This window comes from Myodes glareolus, chromosome 20 (assembly GCF_982192425.1).
Source record: "Myodes glareolus chromosome 20, mMyoGla1.1, whole genome shotgun sequence".
Classification (NCBI taxonomy): domain Eukaryota; kingdom Metazoa; phylum Chordata; class Mammalia; order Rodentia; family Cricetidae; genus Myodes; species Myodes glareolus.
In genome coordinates this window covers 50400510-50416768 of record NC_142045.1, presented here as the reverse complement: position 1 = coordinate 50416768, position 16259 = coordinate 50400510, and the positions used below count along the sequence as shown (strand labels likewise).

At 43.5% G+C, this 16259-nt stretch overlaps 1 protein-coding gene across 3 annotated transcripts; it reads left to right on the top strand.

Annotated features, from left to right (window-relative positions):
- The first annotated feature begins 639 nt into the window (after nucleotides 1-639).
- Actl6a (actin like 6A) lies at nucleotides 640-15786 on the top strand. 3 transcript variants are annotated; one of them, XM_048429938.3, is made up of 14 exons: nucleotides 640-807; nucleotides 3834-3910; nucleotides 4067-4241; nucleotides 4469-4569; nucleotides 5406-5503; nucleotides 7846-7940; nucleotides 8186-8292; nucleotides 8388-8477; nucleotides 9637-9698; nucleotides 9892-10006; nucleotides 10197-10277; nucleotides 11702-11797; nucleotides 14177-14263; nucleotides 15342-15786. In XM_048429938.3, exons 1-14 carry the CDS (start codon nucleotides 783-785, stop codon nucleotides 15420-15422), a joined length of 1290 nt encoding a protein of 429 aa, XP_048285895.1. In that variant the 5' UTR covers nucleotides 640-782; the 3' UTR covers nucleotides 15423-15786. The 3 variants fall into 3 exon arrangements, with proteins under 3 accessions (XP_048285895.1, XP_048285897.1, XP_048285896.1); XM_048429939.3 differs by lacking the exon at nucleotides 640-807 and adding an exon at nucleotides 1125-1265; XM_048429940.3 differs by lacking the exon at nucleotides 3834-3910 and having other exon boundaries at nucleotides 646-807.
- The last annotated feature ends 473 nt before the right edge of the window (nucleotides 15787-16259 follow it).

Here is a 16259-nt window from a genome sequence, read left to right as displayed (position 1 = left end):
CTGATTACTTCACAAATTGTAGCACACTTTTACTTTTCAAGTATAATGTTTGTTGAAGTTTATTCTGAATTTAAAAAAAAATCCGGATTTACCACAATCCAAGGCCAGGGATCTCTATAAGGTAACTCTAACTCACCTCCAGACTCCTTGAAGACATCCGCCTTTCTCCGCTTGAGTTTCCATTGGCTCCTGGAGCCAGCCACTCTCCAGGACTAGCGTGGTAGTCAGTCCTAACCTGACTCAGCAACTCCCTCTCGAAGCCCCGCCCACTCCCCACGAAGCTCCTCCCATCGCCCGCCCACTCACTCCGCACGAGCCAGGCACAGTTCCTACTCTCCCGAGAAGCAGGTCCACCCACTCTTCCAACCGCCGGTGGAAGCTCCGCTCATTCTGCCGCCCGCTCTCGGGGCTCCGCCCACTTTACCCGCCCGCACAGCTCCGCCCCCTCCAGCCTGCACCCCAGCTCCTTCCCTTCTTCCGTCGCTTCTACCTCTCCCCGCCCCCACAGCTGCTTTTTATTGGCTAAAAAGGCAAAACCGCGCGAGGATGCAGCAGAGACTCACTTTGATTGGCTAAAGGCTAAGCCGGGCCCCTTGTCATTGGCTGATACGAGAAACCAGCAAGAGTGGCTGTGCAGCGGGCGTGCGACCGCTGCTTTGTTGCCGGAGGGGGCGGCGTTGGAAGTTGCAGGCTTGCGGGGCCAGGGTTCACGGGGAGTGGGGTCGCCGCCGCTGTTATCTTCCCCCCGGTAGTCCTTGGCCAGTCCCCGCCCATCAGCAGCCATGAGCGGTGGCGTGTACGGCGGAGGTGAGTGAGCGCGGCAGCGCCTCGGGGCTTGCGGGCCGGAACGACCGGCCCAGTCTCTGGCCGCTTCCGTTTCCCTCCGGTCCCCGGCGGGCCCTTCCGGTCTTCTGCCGGTTCTTCCGGTCCCCGTACGGGCCACGGCCTCTCCATCCCTTCGGACCCGGAGCTTGCGCGCAGTGGGCTCCCGGAGACGGCCTCGAGGGAGGGTCTTGTCCTTCTTGCACCGGGGCTCCGGGACCGGCGGGCTCTGATGGCAGTCACCGGGCACGCAGGGTCCCTCGCCGTACCGGTTCCGCCGTGCGTTAGTCCCCGGCAGCTCGCGGAGCTTCCGGGCCCTCGGATTGGGCACTGGGTGCGAGTCGTACCCGGTGTTGCAGCTGCTGCTCCTGCTCCTGCACCAGTTGCTACAGACTATACCTCGCCACTGGTGTGTCCCGTACCTAGATGATCGGAGCGCCGAGGTACATGCTCCCGTTCCCCTCCAGCTGGGCAGGAGCCTTTTCTAGACTGGCGATAACGAAGTCAGGGCTCCCACGTACTTGTGTTTTCACGTGTAACTGATTAAGGACCGTTCTCTGCGTGGATGCTGACAGGAGATGGGTCTGCTATTCCCCGCGCTAATGAAGAAAGTATTGGAAAAGTTAAACAACAAGCCAAAAATTAAAAGACTTCCTTTGTAGGTTGGGAGCAAATAGTTTCTGGGATGAGGAAAAGGCATTTCAGAGCGGCGGTTTCTTTCTCTGCTGTATGCCGGTAGCACACACCCAATAGTATTGGCATACAGGCACACAATACAGATTTGTCTGTATTGAGTCAGTAGATCAGTGTCCAGTCGTTTTAACTGGCGTGTAGGATTTGTATGAGTGAACCGTAGCTGTTTCTCTAGAAGGAAAATGTCTTTTCCCTGCCTAGAAGTGTGGCAATAATAATTACAGTTAGCTAATATTTATCGTGCTACTTTTTTGTCAGAACTGTTCGAAGCATTTTTATGCGTTAAAACATTGAAGACATTTACTCATTATAGATTCCTATGAGATAGGAAGTATTAAGTACAGTTTACAAATTAGGAAACTGAGGCAGAGAAGTTATCAAACTACCTAGTCTATTGGTCACTTTTCTGTTACTGTGATTAAGCAAAGTAACCAAGCCCCACGACCAGGGCAATTTCTAGAAAGAAAAATTGCTTCAGCTTAGTCCAGAGGGAGAAGAGTCCGTTATGGCAGGCATGGTGGTAGGAGCCAAAATCTGTGAACTCACGTACTCAACTCAGGCACAAAGCGGAGAAAGCAAACTGGCTAACCTGGAATGACTGGGCTTTAAAATTCATAGCCTGTCCCCAGTGACTACTTGCTACATCAAGACCCACACCTTCTAAATCTCCCCGAATAGATTTAGATTTAGCGACCGGATGTTCAAATATCAGAGCCGATAGGATACAGTTTTCATTGAAACAATTGCATGTGTGTTTCCTTGTAAAATATGAATTGCTCTAAACTGGATGTCTAAATAGCTGTGGGGTTTCTCTTTGGGTGCCTCTTTGTAGCTAGCACTAAACTGCACGTAGTGGCTCTTGTGGTTTATGGCTTTAGCTACCAGCATTATAGAAGAGCTTCTCCTAAGGCCTTAGCAATTGAATGATGGTAAATAGGATTAGTGTTTTCTATGCTGGGGAAATGAACCCTTTGACAAATGAGCTCAGGATGCCTGCTGCTTGTGGTGAAGTACTTGGAAAAAAATAAATGGAGATTTTTCTCCGAATTTGACTGAAAAAGTTTGCCAGCCTTTTTACTCAGCATTAAACTATCTCCTAATATCTAGAATGTATAACTTCAGTGAGACCTTTATTTAATGCTTTTTATTTGGCCTGTATAATTTTTTTGGCCCGTATAATTTTTATTTGGCCTATATAAAGAACACTAAGTTCTGATTCTCCATGCTTTTCTCCAGTTTTCATGTTTTCCTGAGTTTCTTGATTACATGAAACATAATTTCTTATAATTGATTAAATGGTCCTCTGATTTACTAGGCAGCTAGTGTGCTTGTGTGTGTGCGTTTGGTTTGTTATCGTTGCTGCCATTTGCACCCTTCCTGTGCCTGTATAAATGGCCTCCGTGGGCTGTCTCAGCCTCTGGTTTTAGCTTTGATTTGGTGATGGTAGGGTAGCCGTACTTCTTGCCCGTGCCTTTGTTCTAGTGTAATCATTAAAAGCTGGTGCCCCCCACCCAAGTTAAAAGTGTTCAGTTCAGATGCTGCTGGAGGTTGGAGTCTGAGCAGGCAGCCATAGCTCTGCAGTGTCGCAGCCCCGGCTGCTCTCCACACAGCCTTCTCTCTTAGGTTCTGGTAACAGTTCCCTCTGTTTCCCCAGCTCCAGTGATTACCAGGGCAATGGGCTGTCCTCTCTGTTTGTCCTGTTTTTTATGCAGTGACTATAGAGGTTTATAAACAGTCACTTTAGTAAGGGAACTTCCTACCTGCTATCTGTGTATTGTCTTTCCTGGTTAAACCTCTACTGATAAACAGTGCATTACTTGCCATATTTTAATTAATTAAATACATCTTGGAGGTATATTTAAAACTAGGTTCAAGCCAGGCATGGTAGCACATGGCGTTAATCCCAGCACTTGAGAGTCAGAGACAGGTGAATCTTGGTGAGTTCCAGGACAACAAGGATGTCATAGAGAGACCCTGTTTCAAAGCAACAGCAGAAACTAGGTTCTAGCTAATGATATATAAATGTAATGAATTTTTGCAGAGTTTTAAATTTTCTCATTTTAGATACATAAAATATGTCCTTAACTTTCATAGGACACTTTAGAAGTTACAAGAGGTACTTTTCTCTTGCTCTGTCTTTCCTTTTGTTTGCTCTGTTGAGACAGTTTCTCTGTGTAGCCTGACTGCCTGTTCTGTAGATACTCTAGGTGGCCTGGAACTCAGAGATCTGTCTTCCTCTACTTCTTCCTCCCTCGGTGAGATTAAAGGTGTGCAATTGTGTTTTAGTCTCTTCAGCGAGTCTCTTTTAATCTCTTCAGATGAAGTTGGCGCCCTTGTTTTCGACATTGGATCATATACAGTGAGGGCTGGCTATGCTGGCGAGGATTGCCCCAAGGTAAGAACAGCGATAAGAATTACTTAGATAGGCAAGAATTATCTGTGCAAAATTAAATTCGAGCAGAAACTCAAAGCAAAAATGACAGTAGACACTCGGAACCCCACCAACCCCCATGAAAGCAGGTGATTCTTCATGCCATGTTTAACTCTCTAGGTTGATTTCCCCACGGCCATTGGCGTGGTGCTGGAGAGAGATGACGGAAGCACCATGATGGAGATAGATGGTGACAAAGGCAAACAGGGCGGCCCCACCTACTACATAGACACCAATGCCCTCCGCGTACCCAGGGAGAACATGGAAGCCATCTCACCACTCAAGAATGGCATGGGTATGAATCTGATTGTAAATAGTGTTCGTGGTCCTTTTAGATATAAAACAGTAACTGATGGAGAAGAGATTTTCTGTGTAGGAAATGGTAATGGCCTCTTCTGTAAAGTAGATTCTGTGTTCAGGCATTGATGTATACGTCACAGAAACAGGCTCTCCGACTTAGAAGACGCTCATTCGTTCATCACCAGCTAAGCTTTGTTTCAGACTGTGACGTTTCTGTTCTAGTTGAAGAATGGGATAGTTTCCAGGCCATTCTGGATCATACTTATAAGATGCATGTCAAATCCGAAGCCAGCCTGCATCCTGTTCTCATGTCGGAAGCACCGGTGAGACCCACTGCCCTTTTTTCTTCTTTTACTTCCCACTCACTTGAAGATTTTCTTTTTCTTTCTTTTTGAAAATGAATTCATTAATTTATCGTGTGTGTATTTACACATACATAGGTGCTCATGTGCCAGGCACACATGTCAAAGTCAGATAACTTGAAGGCATAGTTCTCTCCACCATGTGAACCCCAGGAATTAACTAGGGTTATCAGGCTTGGTGGCTGAAGCCTGCTGAGCCATCTTGCTGGTCCTGCTTTTAAAGAGTCAACTAAATTCACATTTTGAATTTGGGAATTTGGGGAAAGCTTAATTTTTGTTATTTTTTTAAAAATATTTATTTATTTATACAGTATCCTACTTGTAGGCCAGAAGAGGGCACCCAATCTCATTATAGGTGGTTGTGAGCCACCACGTGGTTGCTGGGAATTGAACTCAGGACCCCTGGAAGAGCAGTCAGTGCTCTTAACTGCTGAGCCATCTCTCCAGCCCCTTAATTTTTATTATTAAAACATTTCAGCAAATGACATAATTGGCTTTGTTTGTGAATACTAGTTACAAGAGGGACGATTGGGTGTTTTAAAATTCATATTTAGGACTTTGGTTACCAGATTTAATACCTAATAATAATTTTGTTTTGAGAATCTTGATTTTCCTGTAATTTGAAAAATCTTTATTTCTAGAACTCATAGCAGCTGACAGTTTTACCTGTTTGATAAGAGTTAATTTATGATTTATTAAAAAAGGCAGTTTTTAACATTGTTTTTTGCCAGTATGGCATGGAGTGGTCCGTGCTATAATGACTGCACAGTGAATAACCGGGTCCCTCCCTTCCGCAGTGGAACACCAGGGCCAAGAGGGAGAAGCTGACAGAGCTGATGTTCGAGCACTACGGCATCCCTGCATTCTTCCTGTGCAAGACTGCGGTTTTGACGGCGTATCCTTCCGTGTGGGATTTCTCTGTCTGTACAAGACACTAGTGAGGAAGTGTTTTCCTCCTTTCTAGCTTCTTACCTCTGGGTATTTTTAAACTTTTTTCCCTGTTCTTGGTATATAGTCATTGTGCATTGTACATTGTACATAATCTCCTTCAAATATATCATGAACCGGAACCGTTTTTACCCGTTTTGGCTCCTTAGACTCCCCTGCCTGCTCTAGTCTCCCTTCTTTTCTTTTCCACTCTGCCTTCCAGGGGTGTGTGTGTGTGCTCTAATGCATGTGTTTTAGATGTATCTGTGAAGAAATCTTGGACTTGCAAATTAACATTGTGCATGCAGTGTCTGCTTGTCTTGTCTCACGTAATTTGATCTCCAGTTTTCAAGCAAGCAGCATTATTTTATTCCTTCCGGCTAAACAAAGCTCCAGTATGTGTAGACCACATTTTCTTCATGTAGATGGACATCTAGTCTGACTTTATGACCTGGCTGTTGGAAGTAGTTCTGTGATGAGCTGGACCTGCAGGTTTCTCTCTATGTTGACTTAGTTCTTTTGGCATAGACCTAGTAGGTTTTAATGGATACTAAGTAACTTTTTAATTTTTTGAGGACCCTCTTTACTGATTTTCATATTGGCTGGACTAATTTACATTACCACTAGCAATCAGTTCTCCTTTCCCACATCCTTATTGGCCTCTGTTGTCTGTTCTTTTGCTGGGAACCATTTTGATTAGGGTGAGATGAAATCTCATTGTGGTTTTAATTTGTATTTTTATGGTTGCTTTAAGGGTATTGAGCATTTTCTCATGTGTATTGGCTGTTAGTAATCCATCTTCAAGAACTATGTATTTATTTCATTAGGTCATTATTGATTAGGTTGCTTGTCTTTGGTCTAGTGTTTTGTCTGATGTGTAGCAGCAGAGTGCAGTTTCTTTAGGCTGTTGTGCCCTTCCGGACTCTGAAATCATTCTTTGTTGAGTCAGGATGGTTTTGTGTGTTCCTTCTCTTCTCTGCCATGAGACTGCTGAACTTCCGTAGTTCTGCACCCACCATGTTCTCTTTCATCTTGTACTTCCTACTTGTTCCTACTCCATCCACATCCTCCTCAGGTTCCCATTGGAGTCCCAGGATGGGTTGGGTGGATTCCCCTTTGTCCTTCCAGGACATCCCCGTTGTAGGAGGCCGCTAGTTAGTTGCCGGCTGCTCAGCCCCAAAATAACCACACAGAAACTATATTATTTGCAATACTGTTTGGCCAATAGCTTAAGTGTATTTCTGGCTATCTCATATCTTAAATTAACCCATCTCCAGTAATCTGTGTATCACCTTGAGGCTGTGGCTTACCTGGTAAAGTTCTGGCGTCTGTCTCTGGCAGGGCTACATGGCTTCTCCCTGACTCTGCCTTTCTTTTTCCCAGCATTCAATTTAGTTCGTGTCCATGTCATGTGTCCCCCCCCCCCCCCCCCCCCCCGCCGCCTATCAGTGTTCGGCCCTGCTCTGCTATATATAGGCTCAAAGCAGTTTCTTTATTAACCAATGGTAATTATAGCATACAGAGGGGAATCCCATATCACATCCCCATCCCGAGCTTTTTCTTTTTGCAGATAAACTGACTTCTGCTTTACTAAACAAGATAGCCTTCATGGCAGAGATGGCTTGGTCTTAGTTTTGTGTATCTTCTCCTTTAAGGAACGTTAGTGGCAGCCTTGTGCTCCCCTTCTCCCACCCATGGTCTATCATTTACCTCCTCTGAAATGTTATTAGGTACCAGACTCAGGAGGACGTAATGTTCAGTCAGTAGTTGAGGAGCCAGTGAAAGGGCCCACTTAGGAACCTCCGTGTGGTTCTGTAGTGTGCAGTCTAGGGAATGGAATCTGTCCTTTTTACCATCTGTGGAGTCTCCCTGGAATTGCTTGTTGGGCCTGCTGGGGTAGAGGCCGGGTTGCCGTCTAGCTGCCGGATCTTTGCGGTGCTTCTTCAGAGCTCTCCACCCAAGGTGCCACAGCCTTTGCTGTTCCTGTCAAGTTTGTGTGAATTTTGTTAATAATATCTCAATTTATTGGAAGCCTTTTGATCAATTGCAGAGGTTTTCAATATGCTCATTTTAATCAGCTAAATTAAAAAGGATTCTGCATAGAAACCGCTCTAGGAGTCCTGCCTGTGGGAGTTTGTTTTCAAGATACGATAGTTACTGACACAATTTTTTTCTCTAGACAAGCTTTATACAATGTAAATGATAATGTATGTTTAAAGAACTGACTTAAACATTACAAGAGCCAGCCTTTTATAATCAACACTATCCTTGGGGCCTCGATGCTTTATTTTCCTTAATGCTTTCAACTAGATTTGCTAATGGGCGTTCTACTGGGCTGATTTTGGACAGTGGAGCCACCCACACCACGGCAATTCCAGTCCATGACGGCTATGTCCTTCAACAAGGTAACTACTTAATGAATGCACGAGATGACTTTCCCTGTGAGGACACAGATAATGAAGACAGGCTAGGAATTCTGTTGGAGACCATTCATTTCCAAGAAACATATTTTAAATGAATGCATGACTATTCTTTGAAAGGATAGTTTGTTTAATTCTACTAAAAGAAACCTATTCATATGTAAATATATTCACAGTCCTAAGGAATTCATACTTTTGGCATCTTCAGCCTTGTTTGATTTGATTCTCAGGCATTGTGAAATCCCCTCTTGCTGGAGACTTCATTACCATGCAGTGCAGAGAACTCTTCCAGGAGATGAATATAGAACTTATTCCTCCATATATGATTGCATCAAAAGTAAGCAGAATGTGAAGTTTCTTAGTGAGACCTGCCTTCCACTTCCGCTACTGTCGTGAAGTCTCTTAATTAGCGTGTGCTCTTGGTGTTCTCAGGAGGCTGTTCGGGAAGGTTCTCCAGCAAACTGGAAAAGAAAAGAGAAGTTGCCCCAGGTTACAAGGTCTTGGCACAATTACATGTGCAATGTAAGTAACCTGTATCGTCTTTATAAATAAAGTGTTGATTCTAAACTTTTTTTTTAAGTATCTGAAAGCATAAATAGCTTAGGGTAGGGAGCACTTTTCATATTTTAGTCCCTACAGACTACTGCTTAGCAGCTTGAAGGCATGGAAGAGGTTTTAGTTTTATTGTAGAAGCAAGCACACTATTTTATACGGTTTTTGTTGTTAAGATGCTTTTAGCAAGGTAATGGTGGCACATGCCTTTAATCCCAGCACTCAGGAGGCAGAGGTAGGCAAATCTCTGTGAGTTCGAGGCTGGCCTTGCCTGTAGAGTAAGTTCCCAAACAGCCAGCACTACACAGAAAAACCTTGTCTCAAAAAAACAAGTAGAAAAAAAAAGGAAAAAAAAAAAAGATGGTTTTAGTTTGTGTAGAACTTAGTTTATTTTAGGTACGATTTCTTATCCAGCATTAATGAGACATACAGAAGTATATCTCACTGCTTCAACAATGAGCCAGTGGGACTTTCTACTGAAAGTCTGTTGAATGTGTGGACCTATGTGGGTGAGAGGTTAGTGCCTTTGCCGTTCCATAGATACATACTAATTTCTAGCAAAAGAATATGAAAGACATAATTGACTAAGTGTATTCTGTGAGCACGTTGCACCCAAAGTTGTATGTGTTAGAACGTGTCCTAAGGATCCTGTGTTGGCATCAGACAAGGTTTTCCCATATCGGCCTGTAGGCCATGTTCATCTCACAGCAGTCATGAGAAATTTCTATATGAGATGTGACTGTTTGCATGTCACATATGCAGGGGAGAAAATCTTGCTTTTAAAAAATCAAGGAATTGTTAAGGAAAAGAATGATGTTCTGAAACTGGTTTAGTTTGGTGGGGCAGTGGTGTAGGTTCCTGGTTGTTTTTAATCTCTTCATTATTCCATAAATAAAAATTGTAATTGAAATGTACTGCAGTTGTGTAGTTACAGCTATAGACATGAGTTTAATTTGTGCTATAAGTGGTAAATCCCAGGTGACTGTAGAATTGGGTGTGTTGACGCCGTCTTTGGTAGAGTTTCACTCTTCAGATGACTCACCCGAATGAAGCTGGTCTGCTGTCATTGAGCAGACGGTCACACGGCAGATTTCAGACTCCAACAGTGTTTCTTACCCTCTCTCCACAGTGCGTCATCCAGGATTTTCAAGCTTCAGTTCTTCAAGTGTCGGACTCCACCTACGACGAACAGTATGTTTTCTGTGGGGCTGACCGTCCTTCAGAAATAGGGCTTTTGTGGGTTTAGCCTAAAGACATAAAGTCCATTCTGATACTGCTCTTAGGTGTTTGTGCTCTGACTTCGCACAGATTGGTAACTCCTTGTAGGCAGTTTATCATTTGAACAGTGTTCTGCTCTCTGTGAGATGCTGTTTGCTGTTTGCAGAGTGGCTGCGCAGATGCCAACTGTCCACTACGAATTCCCCAACGGTTACAACTGTGACTTTGGTGCAGAACGGCTAAAAATTCCTGAAGGATTATTTGACCCTTCCAATGTAAAGGTGTGAAGCCAGTTTCTCAAAAAAGTCAATTTTGTCTGACTTTCCTAAATTCATATAAATAGATCCATACTTATAGCCCTTTCTTAAGATGCGGCTTTTCCTCCGTGGAGAACTTACGGGATTCTAGCCTACATTAGACTAAATTCGACAGTGGGGATTTTCCATGTGAATACTTGCACTCTTGTTCCAGGGATTATCTGGGAACACAATGCTGGGAGTCAGTCATGTCGTTACTACAAGTGTTGGAATGTGTGACATTGACATCAGACCGGTAAGTGCCAGGCTCCTGTTCCTGTCTCGTGGCAGTGAAATGCCTCAGCTGAGGTCTGCAGCTTTGATGATGACCACGTGTAACGAGATGGGCACTGGGAAGGACTGTGGGACCAACAATGCCCAGTGCTGCCAACACTCAGCTCAGCTCCTGAATCGCACCCACCTTTCTGTGAACATGGTTTGTGGCTGCTGTCTGAACAGGGTAGACCCTAGAACATTTCCATCCTTACAGAGTTTCTTTGGACATTGCTGCTCCAGATTTCCTAAAATGTTGTAAATCAAATTGGTGATTTTTCTTGACATCTGCTTGTATTATTCAGAAAGGTGTGGTTTAAAGTACGTGGCTTTTACATGGATTGTATTAGATGATTTTTGTATTCTGCTATGTCAGGTGTTAAACTGCTGATATACTATATTGACTTGATTATATACTATATTCATGTAGATTAGTTAGAGTTTATTAAGCTATAGATTTATTTCATCATCTCCTTAATCTACAACCCACATCCTGTCTAAAGTACCATGTGAATAGATGTGAGTGTATAAACAGCATATTCACAGAAGGACCTTGAGTGGCCAGTAAGACAATTTCTTTCAAGTGACCTAGCAACCTCTAACACTTCTAGGACAGTGGGGGTGTTAGTACAGAATTTTAAAAAATTATTTTTTATGTGTCCAAATGTGCACAGAAGTACCTGTAATCCACTGAGCTGTTTTTCTGCTCCAAATTTGGATTTTTTTTTTTTTTTTGTGGAAGGGCAGGGCAGGGCAGGGAATTAAATACATTTGCAAGAATGGGATTGTTTGAACTGAGATTGTTTTCTGTTTACTTAAAGTTAGCAGATGGGGCCCAATTTTTGCATTTTCTGTTTCAAAGTTAGATGATTTAGATGCTTTGAGTAGGTTGTAAAACTAAGAAAATAGCCAGTTAAAAGAGAAGGCTGACATTTACATTTTGATAAATACAATCAAATTTAGAGTAACTATATCCCTATGAATATGAAGTTGTTTTATTTGGGAGGCTCAGCCTGTGTTCTAAAACAGTTGTAACATCCCTGTTACAAAGAGAAAGAGCAAAGAATATCCTACTGTGACTTCCAGATGACCAAAGATGAGGGCTAGTATAAAATGGACCTCTGGGCTGGTAAGATGGGTCAGTGTGTAAAGGTGCTTGCCACCAAAGCCTGATGACCTGAATTTGATCTCCAGAACCCATGTGCCGGAAGAAGAACCACTTCCCACAAGTGTCCTCTAATTTCCACACATAAGCTGTGGTGCACGCACACATGCACGCGTGCACACACACACGTACACACACACCCAAATAAATGGGAAAACAATGAGGTTAGTAGCTGGGTCCAACTCTCAGCAACAAACAATAGGGTTGTTAGAAACATTTGGAAATGATTGCTTCTCTTCCAGGGTCTCTACGGCAGTGTGATTGTAGCAGGAGGGAACACGCTAATACAGAGTTTCACCGACAGGCTAAATAGAGAGCTTTCTCAGAAAACTCCCCCAGTAAGTTTTTTTCTGTTCTTTGTGTTATTTAGTTGTGTCCATCACTGAGTGGAATTTAATAGATAATTGTGGGCCTCTATAGTATGAGTAATAGCTGTTATAATCAAAATGTCCTACATTGGTTCCTCGCTAGTACTTGAATCTGTTTAATGTTTCTGTGTGCTGTGTGCACATGTGTGGGTGTATTCACCCTGTATGTATGTCTGGAGACCACAGGTAGTTCACAACACATTAATAATACCAGGTATAATATGCTTAAAGGGTGTGCGGTGTGTCTGTAGAGATTGTCCGGCTTTGGCTGCTCGTATTTTCCATGTGCTGTATGTTTAGTCAGTGCTCTTTGGGTGCTGATGCGGTGCCTTCAGCATACTGCATTGTTGGAGACGATGCTCTAGGGCAGTGGTTCTCAACCTTCCTAATGATGCGACCCTAACACAGTTCCTCATGTTGTGTTGACCCCAACCATAAAAATTTTTTTTGTTGCAGCTTTGTAACTGTAATCTTGCTACTGCTATGAATTGTAATATAAATATTTGATATGAAGGCTATCTGATGTGTGATCCCTATAAAAGGGTCATTTGACCCCAAAGAGGTCTTGACCAGGTTGAGAACCACTGGTCTAGGGGAACAAGCAGTAGTTGTTCTGACCATTGGATTTCATAGAACACCCACAAATTCAAATAGGCATGAATGGTCCAAGGTCTCCCAAAGAGTAACTTAGGGACTGCAGGTATGGTTCAGCCTCACCTGCATAAACTCTTTGTAGAGGAGCTGAGTTCCCAGAACTGACATTGAGAAGCTGACACCTCCTGTAACTCCAGTTCCAGGGCATCCAGTACCCTCTCTGGCCTCTTCAGGCAGCTGCAGTCATGTGAACTCACACAGGCATGCACATAATTAAAGTAATAAAATGAGGATTACTTTTTCTTTTTTAAGAGTAATTTAGACACTCTTCCTTTAGGAAGTATTAAAATCAATGAAAATGTCAGAAAAAGTTTGATTCTGGAACAGACACCGGTACCAGCACAGGCACAGGTGGTCCTATGTTCTACTCCCCCACACACAGTTATTTCACTGTGAAAATGCTCCACATATATGTTGTGTGTGGCGCGTGTCTGGTGTGGAAATTATCTCCAGAGGCAGATTTCTAGAGAGGAGGGAAAAGTCCCTTATAGGAAGTGAGATAAATACAGATTGAACCAGGCCTGGTGGTAAAGCCACTGGGAGGCTGAGGCATAGCTATACCATGTTCAAAACAGAAGCACTCAAGTTATGGCTGTGCCGTGTTCAAAACAGAACCACAGAATATGGCTATACCGCGTTCAAAACAGAACCACTGAGTATGGCTATACCGCGTTCAAAACAGACGCACTGAGTTATGGCTATACCACGTTCAAAACAGAAGCACTGAGTTACTAGTTTTTTGAGATGGGGCAAGCATTGTCCCATTGAAGAGCATGCTTGCTTAACTCAGCTTAACACCCCCACCCACCCACCACCCCTGTCTGCCTGAATGCTGGGGTTGCAGATATGAGCCACCCTGCTGGGCGGAAGTACTGATTTGGAAGACAGGCAATGTAAATCTGTCACTTTGATCTAGGAGAGTTGAGATATAGGCGCTTGGGGTAGGTGGGAGACTGAATGAGAATAAACACCTGGTATGGTATCCTTGAAGTGTGCGTGTTTTTGTTTTTGTTGCCTTGTCAGTTTGTATGTTTAACAGTTAAGGAGTTAAATAAACACAAATTCTACCTTTACATCTCTAAATGAGATGACAAAGTAAGAGTGTCAGTGTTGAAAGGAGCATCATTAGACATTTTTAGTGGAGCTGTTCAAGGGAAGGACTCCAAACTCTACCTAATCTCTTCCTTCATTGCTGTGGAAGTGAAAAGACACAGGGAGTGACATGCTGAGAGCATCCAGACAAGTTATGGACAGTGAGAGTTAGAGCTCTAATCAGTTCAGTCCAGTGTTTTCCTACCTGGCGAGGTGCCGCATGCCTGTTTGCCCAGTTCTGAGTTACACAGTTCATTTTCGTACCTTGTGTTCATTAAGACCTTTCCTGTGAAGTAGCCTAACCTATGTCAACTATTAGCTTAGCTACCTGATACCATGTAAAATGACTAGTTTCCTCTTTTTGTGTGATGTGCATGTATATGAGAGGAGGGAGGGGTGTTGGTGACTGTGCCATGTGGATGCTAGCTAGCTAGCCCTGGCTGTAGACCAGACTGGCCTGAAACTTGGAGATCTGCCTGTCAGTATGTCCCATGTGCTGGGATTAAGTGTTGGTGCCAGTATGGCCATGGAGGTTTCTCAGCACCCAGGTCCCAGGCTGGCTGTCGTGGCTGTCCTAATATCCCAGTGCTTCTTCTGTTGTAGAGCATGCGGTTGAAACTGATTGCAAACAACACAACGGTGGAACGGAGGTTTAGTTCATGGATTGGAGGCTCCATTTTGGCATCTCTGGTTAGTAGACAAGCTGCTTTATAGGAGAGGGGAGCTGAGAGTGGGATTGATTGATGTGCAGCAGTTTAGGAAGAGAGTTTTATCATCTGAAAACACGCCATCTTTTTACCTGAATACTTTATTACGTCTGGTTCTTACTTTTTGTTGGGGCTCAAGAATACTTCTTTTAGTATTTATTCTGTACTGATAAAAGTCTGTTTGGCCCTATTAGTAACCTTCCATGATTCCCATTTTTTCTTAGAACAGCACTGTGGTTTTTCTGGTAATGGTTTATTTATGATAACACTGAGTCATATATAAGCAGAAATTTTCTTTACAAAATGATTCATTCCGTTTAAATATACTATTAAATGCTAAATTTAATTAAAAAAATACTGATAATGATTTCAGTGCTTCATTGATCTTTACATTTAAGAATTGACAGATGAGTGGAGGACCTGGTAGGACTGTCTGCTTAAATACATTACGTATAATGATGTCCCACCCTTTACCAACTTCAGACTGGCCTCCAACCTGCAGTCTTCTTTCTCAGCCTCCAGAGTGCTGGACTACAGGTGTGCACCGTCACGCTTGACACCTTATGAGTGGACATTTGTCAGTCTACACTGTCTTCCCTTTCAGAGAGGGCAGCTGAGCCTCTGCTTGTAATACCTCTTTTGGCACTGGGCCCGCCTAGGTGTAGTGCATTTAGTTGTAAGCCATTCCTTTTGGAAGTTTGGTTGTTACCCAACTCCTGATGAGATTGTCAAGAGCTGGTTCTGTGGGCCAGGGAGATGACTGTGTTGGGTCTTGACGGGGGTCCACCGTGAGTCAGGAGGCTAGACTAGAGCTGAGCTAACTGACATGGGCCTAATGACAGGATCCATTACTGCTTTAGGGTGCTCTGACGTGTCTGCCAGCCATTTCCTAATTTCTACAGTCCCTGGCCCATCTTAGAGGAAGGTAGAAGGAATGGGGGACAGTAGTATTTTGGAGGAGGGATTTTAATAGTTCAGCAGTTGTTAAAGGCTTTATGAGTAAAAAGCACTACCTTCTAATAAAAGGTGGGCATAATGGGATGCTTCTTTCCGTCTTACAGGGCACCTTTCAGCAGATGTGGATTTCCAAACAGGAGTATGAAGAAGGAGGGAAGCAGTGTGTAGAACGAAAATGCCCTTGAGGGCTCCACCCTGCCTGCTGCCACCTCATGTCTGTAGCTTTAGTACACTCAGGAAGACGACCATCTTTTGTAGAATGTTTATACATGTTTGCATATTTCAATGTCCACTTAAATTTTTTAAGGCTTTAACTGGCTCTATAAATTAAAATGAGTTTGTGCTTTCCTTGAAATGCACTTATTCTTATTACAGGCATTTTATAATTTTGTATGAATGTCTATTTTCTCTAAATATTTTGCTTTCAGTAAGTACTCTCCGGCTCCCCTGTGGGTTGGTGGAGTTACTTTTTATTGACAGTAAAAGTTACTGCCTATGCTTTTTACCTTAGGCTTACAAAACTAATAAAAATCACCGCCCGTCCTAGAAGGTTTTTGGATTCTTGTCTCTGTTGTGCCTTGTTACTGTCAGTACTGCTTTTCAGTGTTTTGATGTTAGGAAGCAATCAATTGTTTCACTAACAGTATCCATGTCCCTTTCATGCTTAAAAGAAATTATGTGTATGTGTATTTTATCTGCATGTACGCTGGCACCACACTAGTGCCTGGTGCTTGTTGAAGCCGGGTGTTGGCTCCCACAACTGGAGTTTTAGATGGTTGGTTATAAGCCTTGTTTGTGCTGGGAATCGAATCTGGGTCCTGAGCAACTTGTGTTCTTAACCACTAAGCCATCTTTCCAGTCCTGTGCACCCGCCCCCCAGCCACTTTTTAACAGTAGTGGTGGAAACAGAGCATTCCCAAACCGATTTGGTTCTAGCATCACTCTGGCAGCTAGCATCAGATTTATACCAAGACAACAGGTGTTAAAGCCTGCTTAGATATCAGGAAATGGGAACTGAACCT